Source organism: Hypanus sabinus, chromosome 14 (assembly GCF_030144855.1).
Source record: "Hypanus sabinus isolate sHypSab1 chromosome 14, sHypSab1.hap1, whole genome shotgun sequence".
NCBI classification, from domain to species: domain Eukaryota; kingdom Metazoa; phylum Chordata; class Chondrichthyes; order Myliobatiformes; family Dasyatidae; genus Hypanus; species Hypanus sabinus.
Window position 1 is genome coordinate 59,456,739 of NC_082719.1, and position 23,155 is coordinate 59,479,893.

General features: G+C 40.9%; 1 protein-coding gene across 1 annotated transcript in view; it reads right to left on the minus strand.

Annotated features, from left to right (window-relative positions):
• mtus1b (microtubule associated tumor suppressor 1b) overlaps positions 1-23,155 on the minus strand; it is a 128,246-nt gene that overhangs the window by 11,278 nt on the left and 93,813 nt on the right. The window contains exons 10-14 of the mRNA XM_059988636.1: positions 21,159-21,225; positions 9,937-10,151; positions 4,787-4,892; positions 4,557-4,630; positions 3,411-3,506 (exon numbers count right to left, since the gene is read on the minus strand). Coding sequence (XP_059844619.1) covers positions 3,411-3,506; positions 4,557-4,630; positions 4,787-4,892; positions 9,937-10,151; positions 21,159-21,225 — 558 coding nt within the window. The remainder of the gene's footprint in view (positions 1-3,410; positions 3,507-4,556; positions 4,631-4,786; positions 4,893-9,936; positions 10,152-21,158; positions 21,226-23,155) is intronic.

Genomic DNA, 23,155 nt, shown 5'->3' on the forward strand with positions numbered 1-23,155 from the left:
AGGTCTACCCCAGTAGCGAGCTGCTGGACTTGTTACGCACAGTGTTGCAGCAGGTGCATGTCCAACAGACAGTGCAGGTGATTGTCTCGGACATTTTTGTTCCAATTACAGAACCCCGTTGGACATTGATAATGTTTGATTCACTGGTTCAATGGCCTTGGTTGCAGCGTGAACCAGGTCTTCATTTGCGCCTTGGAGTTGCCAAGGAAGGAGACGCTAAAGCGGGCTTTGCGTTGGTTTGGGGGTTGGGAACTGGTCCCTCCTGTTGGTGCTGCTCTCCAGTGTTCACTCTGTGAGAAAAAAGATGGATTGCCTTTGTCTGTGGCTGCACTGCATGGTACGAGGAACTGCTGTGGGCTGTTCTTGCAGGTATGTGGCTCCAGGACAAAATCCATGCACCATCAATTTACAGAGCATGACACTCAGGGACTTGAACTGTACACAGTTTTTGTAACTATGTTCTTTTGTTATCATAGCTATATGTGCCATATGCAACTGTTAATTCTGTGTTTTGCACCGTGGCTCCAGAGGAACACTGCTTCACTGTGTGTGGTTGAATGGCAACTGTTGCATCCATAAAGTGGAGCGGACAGTCAATATTTATACTTGGATGACAGATAGCCCTTATAAAGATGTGAAGGGAACAGGTGGAGAAAGATCTAGCCTGTCAGCGAATCTAGGTGAGGAATGTTAATAGTTAGAGGGAGGAAGGTAGAGCAGAGGGAACAAAGTGCGGCAGATGATAGAAGCTGATAGGAAAGAAGAGGGAGGTGGGATGGGCAGATAAGAACAGTTGAGGGGGAGGGGGAATCCAGTGAAATGAGTACATGGGTGATGGGCAAATAGAAAGAGTAAAGGAAGAGAAACAAACTGTGTGATGTTTGGGGTGGTGGAGGAAGAACTGGGTAGAGGGAAAAAAGTCTCCCCTTATCACTTTTGGTTTAATGAGTCTTCATTTGATTATGCTTCAGGGAACAACTTGGAAACATTGCTGCATTTAGAAGCACCCTCAATGGTAGCTAGTTAGCAAATTTCATGACACATACCAGTGATAATAAACCTGATTCTGATAATATAGAGTCATTTACACATGTTCTCAAATAACTTTGATTGGAAATGAAGATAAATAGATACTTTATTGATCCCAGAGGAAATTAGTGTCACAGTAGCATTACAAGTGCACAGATATACAGATATTAGCAGAGAAGTACAAAAGAATAAAAGATATTACCTGAAACTAACAGGAGGGGCTCACCACTTCCTCAGCTGTAAGTTGACTCAGTACAAAGCCTAACCGCAGGTGGTAAGATTGGCCTCATATGGGTCTCTTTGGAGCAGCGCAGTTACCTTGGTCTATTACTAAAAGTGCTCCTTTGCTCAGCCAAGGTGGCATGCAAAGAGTGAGAAACATTGTCCAGAATTACCAGGATTTTCTGTAGGGTCCTTTGCTCTATCACAGCCAGCAGTGTGTCCAGTTTGACTCCTATAACAGAGCCAGCATTTCTAATCAGTTTATTGAGCCTGTTGGCATCACCTGTGTTGATGCCATTGCCCCAGCACACCACCGCATACAAGATTGTACCGGTGACACCAGACTGGTAGAACATGTGAAGGAGAGGCTTGCATACTCCAAAGGACCTCAGTCTCCTGAAGTAGTAGAGGTAACTCTGGCCCTTCTTGGACACAGCCTTTATGTTGGTGCTGCACTCAAGTCTGTCATCCATGTGCACCCCCAGGTCGTCACCACACCCACATCCTTCCCTTCAATAGTAACAGGGAGCAGTGCAGGCTTAGTCTTCCTGAAGTTCATCACCAACTCCTTTGTCTTGCTGATGTCGAGCTGTAGATGATTCAGCTTGCACCATTTGACAAAGTCCTCCATCAGGGCCCTGCATTCATCGTCCTTTATACACCCAAAGAGCTGAGTCATCAGAGAATTTCTGCCGATGACATGACTCAGTGTTGTATCTAAAATCCAAGGTAAACAGGGTAAATGGGAAGGAAGGCAACACAGTCCCATGGGGCCCCACTGCTGCCTGAAGCCATGTCTGACAAATGGCTCTGAAGCCATACAAACTGCGGTCTGCCAGTCAGATCGTCCGTTATCTAGAATACAATGGAAGTACCGACCTGCAATGAACAGAGCTTTTCCCCCCAGCAATGAGGGATGTATGGATTTGAAGGCACTTGATAAATCAAAAAACATGATCCTCACAGTGCTGCCCTGCTCATCCAAATGAGAGTAGGCTTGGTTCAGCAGGTACATGACAGCATCATTGACTTCAATGTGCTCCTGGTAAGCAAATTGCAGGGGATTGAGGCCCAATGTGACCAGCGGTTGAAGGTGAGTCAGGACCAGCCTTCTCTAGGGTCCAAAACTCTTGGATTATTGTTCAGTCATATGATGCATACCCTTAAGTACAGAAAATGTATGTTTTGTTTTAAAACACTATACTAAAAACTATTGTTAATATCTGGACTAGTTTTACCTTTTATCATAACGCCTTCTGAATTACAATAGCAAGATTTAAAGTTATTTAAACATTAGTCTAAAGATAATAGCATTGTTTGAAAAACAAATAAAGGAGATCTCTGGGAAGAGAAAATACATTTCCAACAATTGATTGCTGGAAACCCGAGTTTTGCCAAAAAAAGAGCACAATGGATCTTCCTTGAAATTGAAGGCCAAAGTTGACTGTTGGAGCTGCACATAAAATTTGACCCTTTGGTCCAATAGGTCTTCACCAGCCATCAAAAATCCTATTTATTTACACACCGCACAGCAATTTTCAGGGATCAATTAGCCTACCCAAGCATGAACAGAAACAGGACCATCCAGGAGAAATCCAGCCATAGGCTGGGCAAGCAAACTCTCAATAGTCAAAATTGAACCTTGCTCATTGGAGCAGTGAAGCAACAGCTTTACTCACTGTGCAGCTCAATAATCCTCTGAATTGTTAAACATAGGTCCCAGGGCTTTTTTTTGCAAAACTAAGTGTGGTTTAACAATACCATACCAATCAGAAGTATGAAAAAAGAACATTCCAAAGCTGAGAAAGCAGTTTTACTAACTTAATAGAAGAATTGCCAAAGTGATTACAGCTCATTACTAATCAAATTTTGAAGCATTCAGAAATTTGCTCACCACAAAATATACTCGTCTGCTCAACAATATGATATTGCTTCATTTGTATTAAATAACTTTTAGAACACAATTACTTAAGCTCCATGAGAAAATATGCTTTTGCCATCAACAGCACAAACAAGCACAAATGCTTTCAGCTTGAGGTGAGCTGAATAAAGTTACAAACTATCTCAACCAATGGGGGAAAAACGGAGACTATTTCAATCAGCAGTTAATGATTAGTGATGCAAGAGGGACAGTGCCTCATTTGGTACATAGCACTTACTTGATCTTTCTGCATTTGTGCTTTTGCAATTTCTTCTTTTGCTTTGATTTCTTCTTTCAAAGAATCATTTTCCTCATTCAGTTTTGCAATTTGTTCCTATAAATTAGATTCCAATTAGACAGGTTCTTAACAGTTACAGATTGTTTGGATTCATTTTACATAAGTGTTTTCAAGAACACATCTTCAAGTATTTTCACACATCTTTGGCAGTGACAAGGCAAACTACCATATTAGTGTATTAGCTTCATAAAGAGAGGATATTGATCAAACTAAAATACAGCTGGAACACTGTGGAACTTGGAACAAAGTTAGTTGGGAAATTTAAGGAGAGTGTAGAGATCATGTGCACCATGAAGATGCAAAAAATTAAAAACCTTGAAGAAATTTGAGAGGTTATTCACATGAAAGCACCAATTTCAAAAAAGCATTTGAAAAGAGCAAATGATAGTCATTTTACAGTGAAAGAATGAGTGGTCAGAAGTCACATGAAGGAAATTTTAAATATAGGGACATGATATTTGAAGCAGGATATTGGAAATACTTAACACTGCAAAAGGACACTTGCAGGCAGAGTTTGAAAATAAGGAGAATGCAACCATTCTCCTGTTGTGTCGCTATGAGCCCAGGCCTTCCTCAAACCCTACAACTGTTTTTGAGATGATTAATACTGCCATTACAGTATTCACTGGTCATCCACTGAGTGGATGAAGTTCGAAAAACAGAAATCTAAGCTCAGGCTGTCTTGCAATAACAAAGCAATTGCCTCCAATGTCATTGTTGGTACAGTGCCACAAATTAATGCTCAAGTGCAAGAATGTCTGATGTTATAAATATTAAAACTTTGAAACAAGACCATCAAGTCTGACAACTTACATTAGTATACGACAATCATGACTTCAACTCATCTTTTGCCTTGCATTGAATGCAGCAGAATTAGACCAAGCACTTTATGCTAATCATAAGGAGTGTCAAATACAAGGAGGACTGCAGATTTTCTATCACTATCATTTTGATGCATTTTCTATTTTCAGATTTTACCTCTGAAATGCCAGCAAAGCAACTGCCCAGTTGTTCATTGGCATCACGTCTCAGGTAAAACAATTTTACTAAGAACTAAGTACTTTTCAAGTTGCCTGTAACACTAACCTCAAACAGCAATCGTCTCTCTTTAAAGTTCTCTTCCAGTGTCTTCTGTTCCAACTCATGTGATCTCGTCAGTTCTGCAAAGAATGACAAAAATAAAGCAATGCTTTTACAAGTTTATATCAAACGTAAGACTGTGGATAGTATTTGTCAATTATAGTATTTATAAACCATTTATTCATCACATAATGCTATTCCAGTAATAAAACATTACATCATTCAACAATGATTACCTGCCAAAGACTGCTGATAGTCCCTCTCAAGTGACTCCAGGCTCTTTGCATGATTTGCAATAAGTTCAAGTTTATGGGCTTCATGCTTGGAGGTTATGTTTTCCACCTACACAGAGAAATTTATTAAAGGCCTTAGAGAAAAAAATGTGCATTATACCACTTGCATAGCTTTATAACATCCCCAAAACTGATAAAAACGAACAATAAACTAATAAAATGTAATTATTGCATAAAGTACAGAAGCAATTCTGTGCATGCAAGTTCCTATAAATAGTATTTTGACAATAATGAAACAATATTTCAAAGACTGATAACTATCGCAAGATGTTATGGCTAGTTTTAAGTTTTCTGTTGGAGGAGCACTTGTCCAGGCAGGTATCATCTCACTAATGTCCTGGGAACTCCACAGAACAGAAACTAAACTGGACTATCCACAAGACCTGTGACTGTAAAGCAAGTCAGAGATTGGGCATTATGCAGTAAGTGCCTGACCAAACACCCAAGAACTTTCCATTCATCTATAAAGAACAAGTTAGAAACTTTTTGGATTATTCCCAGTTTTCCTGGATGAGTACTGCACAAACACAAAAATGATTTGGATGACGTAAACAATTTGAAGATAGCTGGATGGGCAGGTAGTTTTGAGGAAATAGAGGCTACAGGAGGACTTGAATTAGGAGAATGGGCAAAGAAATGGCAGATGGAATATAGTGTTGCTAAGTGTATAGTCATGCACTTTGGTAGAAGAAATGACAATGTTGACTGTTTTCTAAATGGAGAAAAAATACAAAAAAAACTGAGGCGCAAGTAGACTCCAGAGTCGTTTTGCAGGATTCCCTAAAGGTTAATTTGCAGGTTGCATCTATGGTGAGGAAGGCAAATGCAATGTTAGCATTCATTTCAAGAGGAGTACAATACAAAAGCAAGGATGTAAGACTTTAAAAAGCACTTAGATTATTGTGAGAAGTTTTGGGCCCCTCAACTGAGAAAGGATGTGCTCAAACTGGAGAGGGTTCAAAGGAGGTCTACGAAAATGATTCCAGGTTTGAACAACTTGTCACATGAAAAGTGTTTGAAGGCTCTGGGCCTGTATTCATTAGAATGCAGAAGAATGAGGGACGACCTTATTGAAACCTACCGAATGGTGAAAAGGCCTTGATCGAGTAGATGTGGAGAGGAAGATTCCTATAGTGGGACAGTCTCTCGGACTAGAGGACACAGTCAAAGAATTGAAGGCAATCCTTTTAGAATGGAGATGAGGAGGAAATTCTTTAGCCAGAGAGTGGTGAATCTGTGGAATTCTTTGCCACAGGCAACTGTGGAGGTCAAGTCTTTATGTATATTTAAGGCAGAGGTTTATAACATTCTTGACTGGTCAGGGCATGAAGTGACACGGGGGAGAAAGCAGGAGATTGGGGCTGAGAGGAAAATTAGATCAGCCATGATGAAATGGCAGAGCACTCAATGGGCCAAATGATCTAATTCTGCTCCCATGTCTTATGGTCTAAATAGCTTTTGTAGGTTGACCAAATAAAACAATGGAAGCAGTTCAAGCTAATTGCATAATAGTCAATGAATTCAAAATGAAAACAGACATGCAGGAAGTACTCAGTGGGTTAAGAATTAACTATTGTGGAATACACAAATATTATATGTTGATAGATTTGTAATATGCCTGAACATTACAATTAAATATTACACATCATTTACAGGTTCAACAATAAAGTTAGGAATTTTCATTCTGGTGCTTTTTAAAATCATATTTAAAGACTTACAAACAGAAGGCTGATGAATATATGCCAAAAAAAAGCAACTCATGCAATGTAAATAAAATTTATGTAGCATTAAGATGAAGACTTTAAACTGCTCTTCATTGCACTATTAAGAATCAACTTCAGGGATGCTTACAATTGAAATGCAAATCTTTAGAATGATAAAGGATTGCTCAAGCCTCATGAGCAGTTTAATTAGGTTTAGTGTATGTTTAAGGAGCATCAGTTGCATTGCACAGTAACATGGGTTTGTGAAAATTTGTGTTAATTCAAAAAATTTCCATAAACACAACAGGTGATTAGTATCTAGAATATACTGGCAGGGTAGTAAGTGCAGACAAATTTAATTGCAGTACTCAGCTGGGAGCTATGTGGCTATCAAAGGGAAGGAATTTGCAGCTTACCGTGGGCTGCCTCCCAAGTGCAATTAAAGTGATACAGCACAGAAATAGGCACTTTGGCCGAACACATCCATGCCAAACAGGATGCCCACCTAAGCCAATATCGATTGTCAGCCTTTGCCCAATAACCTTCTAAACAACTTAATACTATCTTGCAATAGCAGGACAATCAAAGCTGAACAAAATACTCCAAGGCCTCAACCAGTGCACCATAAAACCTAACTTTTATACTCAATGTCTTGTTTATGAAGGCTAGCATGCTGAAGGCCTTCACCACTGTCTACTTGTGATTCCACTTTCAGGGATCCACATACTTGAACTCCATGTGCCTCAGCTTAAGACACTTCCAGGTCCTACCATTCACTGTGAATGTCCTAACTTGAATGACCTTTCTAAAATCTAACAACTTGCACTTAACTGTTAATTTTTATTTGCATTAATCAGCTGATTGAGATACCCCTGCAATTTTTGATAACTTTCTCTGTCTACTTATTTTAGCATAGGCTAACCGTGTCTTGTATATTCTTATCTAAATTGCTGATATAAATGAGAAGCAACAATGGGCCCAGGAGTCACAGGATTCCGGTCACTGAAACAACCTTCCACCATTGCCCCTGCTTATCAACTGTATATTCATTTAACAATCTCTTCCTGTATTCCATGCAATCTAACTTTCCAGATCAGCCTACCATATGGAACCTCATCACCTCATTGAAGTCCACATCAACTTATGGCAAAAAAAATTGAATTCTTCGCCATCATCTTTGATGCAAAGCTGTGCTGACTGCCCCCTAATCAACCCATCTTTCCAGATAGGTGTCATATCCCTCAGAACCCTCTCCTGTAATTTAGCCATCAAGGATGTTAAGACTTTCTGGTCCATAGTTCCCAGGTCTACCTTTAGTTCTTCTTGAAGGCAGAGGATTAGCTACCCTGCTGTCTACTGGCACATCATACATGGCAAATAATGATGCAATACCTCAGCCAGAGCTGCCTCAATTTCTTCTCTAGCCATCCATGGAATTTTAGATATTTTAATTTTAGCATGTTAGGATTCATCTTCCTTCAGACATTAAAGATGTTCATAACCTCCTCTACTATAGACAACTCCAAGACCACCACATTAAATACAAGATCATAAGACCACAAGACACAGGAGCAGAAGTAGGCCATTCAGTCCATCTAGTCTGCTCCACCATTCAATCATGGGCTGATCCAATTCTTCCAGTCATCCCCACTCTGCTGCCTTCTCCCCATACTCTTTGATGCCCTGGCTAATCAAAAACCAACATATCTCTGCCTTAAATGCACCCAATGACTTGGCCTCCACAGCCTCACATGGTGACAAATTCCACAGATTTACCACCTTCTGACTACAGTAATTTTTCTGCACCACAGTTCTAAATGGAAGTCCTTTAATCCTTAAGTTGTGCCCTCTTGTCCTAGATTCCCCTACCACGGGAAATAACTTTGTCATATCTAATCTGTTCAGGCCTTTGAACATTCTGAATGTTTCTACTAGGTCGCCCCTTCATTCTCCAGGGAGTACAGCCCAAGAGCTGCCAGATGTTCCTCATATGGTAACCCTTTCATTCCTGGAATTATTCTCATTCTTGTGAATCTTCTCTGAACCCTCTCCAATGCAGTATATCCCTTCTAAGGAGCCCAAAACTGCACATAATACTCCAAGTCTGGTCTCACAAGTGCCTTATAGAGCCTCAACATCACATCCTTGCTCTGAAATTCTATACCTCTAGATGAATGCCAACATTGCATTCACTTTCTTTACCACCAACTCAACCTGGAGGTTAACCTTTAGGGTATCCTACACAAGGACTCCCAAGTCCCTTTGCATCTCTGCATTTTGAATTTTCTCCCCCCATCTAAATGATAGACTGCCCATTTATTTCTTCCACCAAAGTGCATGACCATACACTTTCTAACACTGTATTTCATTTGCCACTTCTTTGTCCATTCCCCTGAACTATCTAAGTCTCTTTGCAGGCTCTGTTTCCTCAACACCACCTGCTCCTCCACCCATCTTTGTATCTTTGGTAAATATAGTCACAAATCCATTAATACCATAGTCCAAATCATTGACATACATCACTAAAAGCAGTGGTCCCAACACCGCCCTCTGTGGAACTCTCTTGGTAACCGGCAGCCAGCCAGAATAGGACCCCTTTATTCCCACTGTCTTGTTTTCAGCTGATTAGCCAGTGGTCCACCCATGCTACTAACTTCCCTGCAATTCCATGGGCTCTTATCTTGCTAAGCAGCCTCATGTGCAGCATCTTGTCAAAGGCCTTCTGAAAATCCAAGTACACCACATCTACTGCATCTCCCTTGTCTATCCTGCTTGCAATTTCCTCAAAAAATTGCAGTAGGCTAGTCAGGCAGGATTTTCCTTTCAGGAAACCATGCTGACTTTCTGCATCTTCTTTCGGTTCTGTGCAGAAGCCCCTCCATACCAGACAGTGATGCAGCCTGTCAGAATGCTCTCCACTGTACAACTATAGAAGTTTTTGCGTCTATTAGTTGACATGCCAAATCTCTTCAAACTCCTAATGAAGTATAGCTGCTATCTTGCTTTCTTTGTAACTACATAGATACGTTGGGACCAGGTTAGATCCTCATAAAGAGCATTCTGCAACAGCATAGACATCCTGAACCCTGGCACCAGGAAAGTAAAATCCTCACTGAGCCTCAGAACCAATGTTGACACCACAGACCTGGTCACTGCTGCCTTCTCCTGACCTGTTACTAAACATCAACCCCCCCTCCCCCACCCAAAGATATACTTGTTTGAATTGAATGGCTATAAGAAAATCTCCCTTTTCCTTAAAATCAAGTACAGTTCTGTGTAAGTACATACATAATGAAAACTAATGTCAACCATTTTGCATGATTTAAAGTGGTACAGAATCAAGTTTAATTTGTACCCCAGAAATTTAAAAGTTATTTTGAAAAGTTAGACCTCATTTTGTAGCTCTTTTTGCAGAATTTCCACATCTTTTTTGAAGTTTTGCTCTAAATGAATCTTCTCTGCATTGAATAGCTGTTCCAACTTTTCTTCCAAATCTTTAAGCTCATTCTGGTGTTCTTCAGACAGCTTTTGAATGACTCCTTCGTATTTTTTTTGCAGTTCTTCCCGATCCTTCTCTAATCGAAGACAGGTTGAATTCCTCGTTTCTGAGTGGCAAAAGATAAGCTAATGAGCTAATGGGACAAACTTGGACACGATAATTTCTAACATAATGATCTAGCACACATTACGAATTGGTGCTTGTGCATCTTCAACAAGGTTTTTAAAGTCAGAACTCAAGAACATATCATTACCAGTATTTCACCTCATCTGGTTTTACAAATAAACTAGAACAGTATTTCAAACTAATAATCTGTATTTGCTCAGATTTCTGCTATTCTTAGATTTAATACATAATTCTAGCAAAGTGTCTCCTTAGCTCCTCATGTTTATATTGGCTAAAAATGGAGCTGCTACTCTTACTTGCAAGATCATTACAACATAACTTTTAGCAGGCAACTACCTGGGATCCTGAGGAAGACTTGTCTGAAGAGCAAACTCAAAAGTAATGTAAAATTTGCACAATCTTTGCTTCTGAAGAATTTCAAGAGCACTTCCAGCTAAGCTGACAGCCCTGTTAAAACCCTACCAGGAACGTTTCTTTTTAGCTGCATTGCCCTGAAGGATTGGCCAAAATATGGATGATAGCTACTCACTCCAATTGCACTGGGACTAATAATTTTTAAAAAAGTGAACTTGACTGGGATTGTTTTGCAGAAGGGAGAAACAAGGGCATAACCTGCACCACTTCAAAAGGAGAAGTATTTCAACATCAGATGAAAACAATTCTTATCAAATCCTGAATTTCCATCCAACAGGACTGAAGGCTCTATTGAATATATTCAGGACATATGATTAGATTTTTGTTTATTAAGGGAATCAAGAGATAAGATTGCAACAGGCTTTTAATTTATGTATTTCCCGTTACAGTAGTCAGGCAAGCTTTTAAATGCTAACTTTTCCTATCACAGCCCTGCATTACTGCTGTCTTTAAGGAGTTTGCACATTCTCCCTGTGACCACGTGGATTTCCTCCAGGTGACCAGACACCTTTTTGCTCCTTAACAATAACAATAGCTCCAAGAACAATGCAATAAGTCATGCATTCAAGCAAAATAATTGCCTAGAATAAACAAACTTGCACAGTTTGTGTCAGAAACAAGTCTGATTCAATAACAAGAGCACACAAGGGATTCAGCGGATGCTGGAAATCTTGAGCAACAAAACACTGGAGGAACTCAGCAGATCAGGCAGCATCTCTGCGGAGGAAACAGTCAAAGATTTGGGCTGAGACTCTTCAATAAGACATCAGGGCCTGCTGAGGTCTTCAAACATTGTGTGTTGCTCAATATAAGGAATATTAGTTTCCAAGGAAAGCTGTCAGGCAAAAAAAATGTACAATACTTTAGTCCATCCTGTTCCACTGCAGTCATGTCATTTAATTTGCTCCATATTCAAAGGTTCATTTATGATCAAAGCTTGTATCCATATACAATTGTGAAATTTGTCTTCTCCAGATAGCCACAAAACAAAGAAAATAAAAGCTCTCACAAAGATCTACCGCCCTGCCTTTTAAAAAATATATTCACAGCTTCTGTTCCCACCATGCTTTATTAGAATTCCAAAGGCAATCCACAAAATAATCTGACTTGTCCATAGATGGACAAATCTTAATATCAGTAATGCTCTTGTACCAGATTCCTTTAGATTTTCTCAAAATGCATCTTGTAAAAATCCTCAGGTTATTAATCAACTTTCTAACCTCTGTTGACTACTCTTGGGTATACTCTGTTGGTGCTAGAAGCCTGAAAACACTTGCGGGCTGGTTCAGCACACACCTTGTTGACTTCACGCCAACATATTTCACTGTTTTGATGGACATGTGACAATAAAAATCTAATCTTTACTCATTTTTCTTAACAAAATAATCTTCACTCATTCCCACAACTATTCTCAACACTGGTGCTCCACGAGGCAGGGCCCGGCAGAGTGAGTGTAGTTGGTATTACTAAGGAGAGAGTGCTTGAGAAGCTGAAAGGTCGGAAGGTAGGTAGATCACACGGATCAAATGAACTACACCCCAGGGTTCTGAAAGAGGCTGCTGAAGAGATGGTGGAGACATTAGTGATCTTCCAAGAATCACCGGAGTCTGGAGGACTGAAATTTGCAGATGTCACTCCACATCTGAGAAGGGAGGAAAGCAGAAGAGAGGAAATTACAGGCCAGTTAGCCTGACCTCAGTTGCTGGGAAGATATTGACGCCTATCATTAAGGAGGTGGCTTTGGGGTACTTGGAGGCCAAAGTCAGCATGGTTTCCTTTAGGGGAAAATCTTGCCCAGCAAATCTCTTCGAATTCTTCGAAGGAGAGTCAGTGTATGATGCTGACTAGGATTTTCAGAAGGTCGTTGACACCTAAGCATATGATGCATATTAGAAAGGGTGTCAAAGGTTATGGTGAGAAGGGAGAATAGACTTTAGATAAATGATACATCAGTCAAAATGGAATAGCAGAAAGAACTCAATGGGCTGAATGAACTAACTCTGCTCATCTTATGGTCCTCAGCTCTTTACTCTACCTTTATACACTCATGACTGCATGGACATATTCTGCTCCAACAAGTTTTCAGATGATGCAGTGGGCTGCATCAATGTCCACAAGAGCTGATCGTTGACAAAAGCAATGAAGGAGTTCTGGTTATTGACTTCAGTAAAGGGGTGGTGCACATCCTTTTGTCTACAGTGACGTTCAAGTTCCTAGGTGTGAACATCATCAGTATTATGTCCTGGTCCAGCTATGTCAAGAAATCTCACCAATGCCTCTCAGGAGGCAAATGAAATTCAACGTGTCCCCATAAACTTAATTTTAAAATCGATGCACTATAGATAGTATTGTCTGGATGCAAAATGACTAGGCATGGTAACTACTTTGCACATGACCGTAATAAACTGCAGAGAGTTGTAGACACAACTCAGCACGTCACAGGAATCAACCTCCCCTCTAGGGACTCTGATTATGCTGACTGCTTTACCGAGGCAGCGAGAAGACAAAGACCCTACCTATCCCAGACATTCTCCCCTCTCCCACTGGGCAGAAGATACAAGAACCTGAAGCATGCATCACCAGGCTCAAGGACAGCTTCTATTCTTGATAGGGAGCTATGAAGGCACTTAACAGCGACTCCAGCGAGTTCATATTGAATTGAATTGACTTCATTCCTCACATACACGAGTAAAAATCTTTATGCCACATCGCCATCTAAATGTGCCATGTGCAATCATAGTAATTTATAATAATTCATAATAAATAGAACAGTTAATGATCTGAGTACACACAGATCAGCGTGAGTTCATCAGTCTGATGGCCTGGTGGAAGAAGCTGTCCTGGAGCCTGTTGGTCCTGGCTTTTATGCTGCGGTACTGTTTCCCGGATGGTAGCAGCTGGAACAGTTTGTGGTCGGGATGACTTGGGTCTCCAATGAGCTGATGGTCCCTTTTTGCACACCTGTCCTTGTAAATTTCCTGAATCATGGGAAGTTCACAATGACGGATACGCTGGGCTGTCCGCACCACTCTCTGCATAGTCCTGCAATTAAGTGAGGTATAGTTCCCATACCAGGCAGTGATGTAGCCAGTTAGGATGCTCTCAATTGTGTCCCTGTAGAAAGTTCTTAGGATTTGTGGGCCCATACCGAACAGCCTCTCTGTCTGAGGTGAAAGAGTCTTATACTGTTTATGGACAGACATGTTCCATGCAGTATTGGAAATCACAAAATACACAAAAAACAGAGGAGCTCAAGATCTGCATTTTGATCAAGTAGCAACCAGCATTAGTGCAACAGGAAAGCCAAATGTTAACAAGTTTCACAACGTGGCCATCAATCCAAATATCACTGGCAACACAGTAATAAGCTGGAAACACTCCATCTTTTTTGAACAATGTATCCAAGACTTTAAAAGGGAAAAATATTAGCTCTGACAACAATTTTCCAATGCTGTGGCTGAATGGAACATTTAATTTGGTGCTGTTTGAAATAAAGGGTAGGATGAGTAACATTAAGTGAGACAAAGTTAAAGAGGAACATCATCATGTATTGAGATTTAGTGATGTATTCAAGCTAGTAATGAGTTTAGCTTATTGACACAGCTTACAGGGATTTGCATGAAAATAATCAGTAATTACACATAAGATTGATCAAGAAATTAAACACCACAGGATCCAAGTGAAAGAAACAATATGGATTATCATCCTATGAATGATATGGGGAGAGGGCAGGAACAGGGTACTGACTGTGTATGATCAGCCATGATCACAGTGAATGGCGGTGCTGGCTAGAAGGGCCAAATGGCCTACTCCTGCACCTACTGTCTATTGAATGCCCAAGTGACTTATAAATTGAGCGGTCTGGCATTCTGCAGGTGTCAGAATACTACCTTAAAATATATTTTCTTGCAGGCCCTCAATGTAACAGAAAATCAATAGCATCGATGAAAAACTACAGACTGATAAAGAACCAAACTCTGCAAATTTATAAAGATCTAAATAATAAATAACTGAGAATATGAGTTGTAGAGTCCTTGGAAGTGAGTTCAAAGACAGTGGAATCAGTTCCAATTTGGGGTGAGTGAAGTTATCTACATTAGCTTGGGAGCCTGATAATTGTGGGACAGTAACTGCTCTTAAACCTGGTGTTGTGTTACCCAAGGCTCCTGTACTGTGTGAGCAGACCTGGATAATGGATGTCCGACAGGACGGATATTGCTTTCTTGTGGCATAGCTCCTTGTAGACGTGTTCAATGGAATGGAGGGTTTTGTCTGATGGACGAGGATATATCCACCACCTTTTTATAGGCTTCTTTGTATCTGGGCATTGGCGTTTCCACACGATGTTGTGATGCAATGTCAGGATAATCTCTACTATGCATCTAGAATTTTGTCAAAGTTTTAGATGACATGCTGAATCAGTGTACACTTCTGAGTAGAGGTGCTGTCATGCCTTCTTTGTGATGGCACTTACGTGCTGGCCCCAGGACAAATCCTCTGATATGTTAACACCAAGAAATGTAAAGATATTGACTCTCGCCAGGAGGTAAATTAAGACCAGAATTGCCGTAGAGAACTTCAGTTACAATGAAAGATTGCTTAGGGTGGATTTGGTTAAAGTAGGGTTGTAAAACTTAAGCTGAGATGTATAAAATTGCTCTGGTAGACCGAGCCACTGAACAGATGTATTTCTGTGCACGTGTGGCTTATTTTATGAAAGGTTGTATTATGAATCAATGTTACAGGAGCATGAGTCTGCTTACTGAATGGATGTTTCCACATTGTGAGCTATTTTGTCTGTTGGTGCTGAACATTATTGAAAATACATGCTCTTACTTTGCCTGACATACTAATTTTTCATAGATTTACAAAAACTCACTTCCCTTTGCAGGATGATCAATACCTCAGTAATAATAATTGTAAAGTTTGTTTCTGTAAATGTTTAGTCTACCATGAGTATCATGTCCCATGAAGGGGTGGTGGGAAACTTCTTACTTGATTAATACCTGGATAACTATTTCAAACCCATAAAACTACCAAGTTCAAGTTGAGTGAAGAATGAAAAATACTATCTTCATTTTTAACCAGCACAAACATTGGCAAATGTTTTTCCACACACCATTAACTCAGATTCATCTTAAACAATTGTTTAAAATTGTGTCATGACCCACCTGGACAAAAAAAGACAAGCATGTTCGGATGCTGTTCATAGACTTCAGTTCAGCATTCAACACAATCATCTCTTAGAAACTGATTGGAAAGCTGAGCCTTCTGGGCCTGAACACATCCCTCTGCAACTGGATCCTAGACTTGCTGACTGGGAGACCTCAGTCAGTCCAGATCGGGAGCAGCATTTCCAACACCTTCACACTGAGCACGTGGGCTCCCCAGGGTTGCGTGCTCAGTCCACTGCTGTTCACTCTGCTGACCCACAACTGTGCTGCAACACACAGCTCGAACCACATCATCAAGTTCGCCAATGACACGACCGTGGTGGGTCTCATCAGCTTACAGAGAGTTGCTGCAGCAGCTAACAGACTGGTGCAGAGCCAACAACCTGTCTCTTAATGTGAACAAAACAAAAGAGATGGTTGTTGACTTCAGGAGGGCATGGAGCGACCATTCCCTGCTGAACACCAATGGCTCCTTGGTAGAGATCAAGAGCACCAAATTTCTTGGTATTCACCTGGCGGAGAACCTCACCTGGCCCCTCAACACCAGCTTCATTGCAAAGAAAGCCCAGCAGCGTCTCTGCTTTCTGCGAAAGCTGAGGAAAGTCTGTCTCCCAACCCCCCATCCTCATCACATTCTACAGAGGTTGTATTGAGAACATCCTGAGTATCTGCATCACTGCCTGGTTCAGAAATTGTACCATCTCAGATCTCAAGACCCTGCAGTGGATAGTGAAGTCAGCTGAGAAGATCATCGGGGTCTCTCTTCCCGCCATTATGGACATTTACACCACACGCTGCATCCGCAAAGCAAACAGCATTATGAAGGACCCCATGCACCCTTCATACAAACTCTTCTCCCTCCTGCCTAATGGGAAGAGGCACCGAAGCATTCAGGCTCTCACGACCAGACTATGTAACAGTTTCTTCCCCCAAGAAATCAGACTCCTCAATACCCAGCACCTGGCCTGACACCTTACTGCCCTATTGTCCTGTTTATTATTTATTGTAATGCCTGCACTCTTTTGTGTACTTTATGCAGTCCTGGGTAGCTCTGTAGTCTAGTGTAGTTTTGTCTGCTGTTGTTTTTTTTAAACATAATTCAGTCTAGTTTTTATACCGTGTCATGTAACACCATGGTCCTGAAAAAACGTCGTCTCATTTTTACTAAGTACTGTACCAGCAGTTAGGGTCGAAATGACAATAAAAAGTGACTTGACTTGACAAATAACAGTTGAGGGAAAAAAACGATTTGAGAAAACAATCCTTCTGTATCCACTTAGCCAAGGGAAGGTACAAACTCAAACACCCCAGCTCTATCTGCCAAAAGCAGAACTTTCCTTTAGCCAAACATTTTAATTCTGATTCCCTTTCCAACATGTTTGTCCGTGGCCTCCTGTTATTCCATGATGAGGCCACGCTGAAGGTGGAAGAGCAACACCTTATAGTCTGGGTAGCCTCCAACCTGACAGCACGAATACCGATTTCACCTTCTGGTGAAAAAAAATCAGTCTGTCTTCCTTCCATCACTTTCCCACTGTGACCCCTTACCTCTTCTCACTTGCATATCACCTCCTAGTGGTGCCCATCTTCATCTCCTTTCTCCTATGGTCCCCTCTCCTCTCGTATCAGATTATTTCATCACCAGCCCTTTACCTTCCCTACTTCTACTTAACTGCAATCACCCAATATATTCCAGCTATCCTCCTTCCCCTCTCTTACCATTTTACTCTGACATCTTCCCCTTTCCTTTCCAGTCCTGAAGAAGGCTCTCAAGCCTGAAACATTGACTGCTCATTGACTAACTCATTTTCATGCATGCTGCCTGACCTGCTGAGATCCTCCACCATTTTGTGTGTGTTGCTTTGGATTTCCAGCATCTACAGAATTTTTCATATTTAAGGCGCAAACGTTAAAAAAAGACCAGCCTATGTTAAGAAACACATTTACCAATTTCAGCATTTGCCAGCTTTAAATTTAAGAAGTCTCATTCACTGGTGTCCAAAAGTTTATCGCTTACTGGTCAAATACCATTCTTCTGATACCAATGATCCTAAATACTGAACCACCACCTGCAATGCAAATTGGCTCAGCACAAAAATGGCTTTTAGAAGTTTGAAAAATGAGCATAAACATGAAAATTTGAATTTGGCTATGCTCAACCTCCAACAAAACACACAATAGTGAAACCTGCATTCAGCAATTGTCTCGTACATAAAATGCAGGCAGCATCCATGTAAATGAATAAACAGTTGATGTTTCACATCAAGACCCTTAATCAGGAGTAGAAAAGGATGGGGAAAAAGAGGCCAGAATAGAGTGGGCGGAGAGGAAGCAGTACAAGCTAGAGGGTGCTGGGTGAAGCCAGGTGGTTGCAGGAGGAACTAAACAGCAGGGATGTGATAGGTCGAAAGGTAAAGGGCTGGAGGAGGAGAGTGGATTAAAGGAGAAAGGAAGGAGGGACATGAGGGAAGGTGAAAGGCAGTTGGGGGGGCAAGAGGGAAATCAGTGTGTGGGATGGGAGAGGGAAGGAGGAGGGGGAAATTGACAGAAATGAAAGAAATTGATGTTCATGGCATCAGGTTGGACAAAAAATGAGAATGTTACTCCTCCAACCTGAGAGTTGGTTCATCTTGGCAGTCAAGGAAACAATGGCCAACATTTCTGAATGGGAATCAGAATTAAGATCACTGGTCACCAGCAAATCCTCGTTTTGGCAGATAGAGTGGAGGTGCTTGACAAAGCCATCCCCCAATCTATATCAGGTCTCAATGTAGAGAAGGCTGCACCAGGAGGATCAGATACAGTAGGTTACCCCCAGATTCCCAGGTAAAAGTTATCTCATCTGGAAGAACTGTTAAGGCCCTGAAAGGAGTTGTTAGGTTAAGTGCTGGGAGTAAAATTAGTGGGGAGGGATGAAAGGACAAGGGAATCATGGAGGGGCCAACGTGGGGGGAAGGATGTGGAAGAAGGTAAAGATGGGTCTGTGGTAGGATCCCGTTGTAAATGGCTGAAGTCGTGGTGAATGATGTGCTGGATGTGGAGGCTCATGGGCAGGTAGATGAAGACAAGTGGAAACCTATCCTTAAAGCGCTACGAAGACAGGGTGAGGGCAGATATCTGGGAAATGGAGGAGATGCAGGTGAGGACAGCAATGTTGGAGGAAGGGAAACCCTGTTTTTTGAAGGAGGACATCTGATGTTCTGGAAAAACCCCATCTTGGGAACAGATGCAGTAGAGGAGAAGGAACTGAGAAAAGGGAATAGCATTTTCTTTAAAAATAACAGGAAACAGGGTGGGAAGAGATATAGTTAAGATAGCCATGGGGACTGGTAGGTTTATACAAGATATCACTGACCTTTTGTCTCCAGAGATGGGGGCAGAGATCAAGAAAAGGGAGCGAGGTGTCAGAAAATCACCAAGTGAATTTAAGCTGAAAGTAAAGATGATGAAATTGAAGAGCTCAGCATGGGTGCATGAAGCAAGAGCAATGTTGTTGCTGAGTTCATGCAGAAAGTTGGACAGCATTACCAGGAAGGCTTGGTTCATGGACTTTCCACATAGCCAATGAAAAGGCAGACCTATCTGGGGCCCACTGAGTTTGGGGAAAGTGGGAGGAACTGAAAGGAAAAATGAGTGAGAACCAGTTCCAGCAGTGGGTGATAGTGGAGGGGAACTGGTCAAGTCTGTTGGCGAAAAAGAAGTGGGGCGCTTTATAGCCTTCTTGATGGGGCATAAAAGTGTTCAGAGACTGGACATGCATGATGAAAATAAAGCATTCAGGGCAAGGGAATTGAAAGTTACTAAGAAGATTTTGCCAAGAGAAATTATTGCACAGCAAGTCAAAATCTTAAATTTAAACTGACCCCTGCTGATGCTTCAAACATAGACTTGTTTAGTTCACAAGAAACACACCCAATATAACAACTTTGAAAGCAGTGATTAGTCAGTGAGAAGTCAATCATTTTTGACAGAATGCTAGAAAGCCAGTGGGTGTAGAGAAAATACTCTTTGGGCCCATGTTAAAAAGTGTTTAATCTACTTGGCATACTGCACCAAATGAATACACACCAATTTCTGTGCATTTCTGCTCAAGTTTGATGTGCACAATGAACGTGGGTGACATGAACTAGACATTTTAATTGAATTCCACAGAATTTAAATTGAGGCTTAGAAGCAAGTCTGAGCTGCAACATGTACGAAGCAGCAAAAATAGAAGAACTCCACAGCACACGAACAAGCTCTTAAACCCACAATGTTAATTTTAACTAACACCTTTTGCATGCATGTTGTAAATATCCCACAAATCCCTGCCTAAGCATATCTGCTTCCACTACACCCTGTGGAAATGCATTCCAGACACTACCACTGTAGATTACTTTTAAACTCCCTCCTTTTTTACCACCACCTTAAGACAGTGTTTTCCAGTATTTGACATCTACTCTATGTGTCTCAGTTTTGTCCCTTGGTAAAAACACTCCTAAGCCACCAGCACTCAAGAAATTGATCCAAATATGTCCAACTTTCCTTATAGTTACTACCCTGCAATCCAGGTAACAAACAAGTAAACCTGTCTCCTACATTGGGATGACCATAACCACTTGTAATACTCTAGATATGGCCCGAACAAAGTTTAACACAGCTTCAGCTTTCATTCGATCATGACTGAAGGCAAGTATGCTGTACGCCTTCTTTACCACCCCATCTGTTTCTGTGGCCATTTTCAGGAAGCCAGATTTGCAGCCCAAGGTCCCTGTCTACATCAATCATCCCAAGGGTCTTGCCATTTACTGTATACTTGCCTAAAGTGCAACACCTTACTTGAACAGATTAAGTTCCATCTGCCATTTCTCAGCCCACATTTTCAACAAGAATCTTTTGACAACCTTCCTCACTATACCTAACTCAGCCAATTTCTATGTTGTTGGCAAAGTTTCTAATCAACCCATCTACATCTTTGTCCAAGATTTATATCCAGAGGCTGTTTGTGGAGCACTACTTTCATACTCAATAAAACCTCTGCAACGCTACTATTCTACATCAAATAATGGCCTTACTAACTTTAAATCCAATCTACCAAGTCACTCTGATTCCATGTGTTTTATTCCTCTGTATCAGCCTTCCGTAAGGGACATGCAAAAAAAGTACTTTGGTAAATAATATAAAAATATTCAGAAATTTTAATTGAAGAAAACAAGTAACTTCATATATAGAACAAAAATATTGAGGCGACTCCTGTTACATCAAATGTTAGAAATTCTGAATATGGGTCAAGCTGTCTCTGGAGAAACATGGAGCTGAAAAGCTTTAAAAGTTACTAAGGATGAACTAGATGCAGAATTCACCATTTGAGAATATATCTTGCAAACTTTAGAACCTGAAGCACATTATGCAATTCTTACCTAGTTCATGATGTAAAGTAAGCAACTCTTGAGACAATTCCTTGTGCCGTTTGCCCACTTCCTCCTTCTGAGAAGAAAAATATTTTGTTACCATGGAGATCTCCAGTGGAACAAAACTGTTAACATTACTTTTTCAAAATTGCAGCTGTATCCAATAGCTGAAAGTTATCTTCATCTAGTTCACAAATATGCCAAATTTAGTTCAAAGAAATCTTAATGAGAAAGCATTTTTAAACTGGACATGAACAAACAGACAAAGCCCCAAACCCAGACAACTTCACCTCGAAAGGCAAAACACTCAGTAACAAATTTGCATTCATATGCTAGGAATGGTATAACCTGCTTAACGTTTTCAAATGAAAAAAATTATGCACATTCTATGATTAGAATTTCAGCCGTATACACTATCATTCCAATGCATTTTACATTATATTTTAACCAAGTAGAATTCAATTCAGGATTTAAATTTAAATGCAAGTGTTGCTATGAAAAGATCCAGTGAACATAGTTCCATTTTCAACATAAACACAGAAATACCAAAGTGTACAATTTAACAATTTTTAAAGGAAAATATGCAGACCTTGCATTACCTTCAACGTCCTAAACAATCAAGCGACATCCAATTCACCAGCAAATCAATAACTGAGGAAATTGACTGAGCCTTTTAATCCCAAAAGCACAGTCAGGATGCAGCTATAAAATGCAAGAGGATGTTTCAAGCACTCTGCTTAAACTGACTCCCTAATGCAGCAATTATTCAGCAAGAGGAGGAACAATCTACAGTGCGGAACAGCTGGAAACAAAGGAATTGGTTGAAACTACTTGCGCCAGCTACCAAGCCCTTACATTCCCAGTCAGCAAATCAAAAAAGGATGCATCAGTTACCCTCTTTCCAGTGCAAGGACCGTAGAGGCATATTTTGCTGCTGCTGCAGCCCATTATTTCCAGGTTGTTTGAATATTGTGCAGAGCACAGGTGGCCACACCACAACCCAAACTGGTCTTTCTACATTTAAAATGCTTGTAGGAAAAGACCCATTGGGCCTTGCCTTCCAAGCTAACTTTCAGTGCAATACATGTACCATATTTCCTGCAGTGCACTGCCTGGGGAAAAAAAAGCTGCGCAAGTGAAGCAGTGGGAACCACTCATTACAAAAGGCACAGCCCTGTGTCTGCAAACTAGAAACAAGGGGAGGGGGGGGGGGTGGGGAAGAAGCTGATCAATATTAATATACTCAAACGTCAGCAGCTGAAGCTTGGCACTGGAACACACGATTCTTCCAGCTAATACTGTAATGGACTTTTCCCCCCAAATACCTCCTATTAATATGTAAAGCCATCAAGCACCTTAAACCAGACATTCGGACAAAAATGTCCACTGCTATAATTTAACAGAGCTAGTTTCATGTTACATTAAATGTGCTGCTCTTGTTTGTAATTCAACACCTAAGTAATGAAATATTGAAAGTATTCCAGAAATATATATTAAAGATTAAAAGACAGCTGAGTCTCAATGCAGAAAGAAAATTCTTAAGGTGGGGAAGATATAACATTACCTAATTGAACATTTACAGAGAATAAGGTAATTATCAGTGTTGATATTAACACACTGATAGGAGACATGGTGAAAAGGTTATAAACATCATCCCACATCTCGAAAACTTTGCTTCTGTGGTAAACTATGTATACCGGTCTGGACACGCCCCTCTGCTGACTGCTCCTGTGGCTCCTCCCACAGACCCTTGGATAAAGGCGATTGGAGGCACTGCTCCTCCCTCAGTCTGCAGGATGTAGTGGTCTTGTTTGCTGCTAATAAAAGCCTATCGTTCGCCTCCCATCTCCGAGAGTTATTGATGGTGCATCGTTCAAAATTAAGTTCAAACAAAATGCTGCAGGAACTCAGCAAGTCAGGCAGCATCTATGGAGGGAAATACCTAGTTGATGTATTGGGCCTAGAACCTTTATCAGGCCTTGGAGGGTAGGAGCCAGAATTTTTCT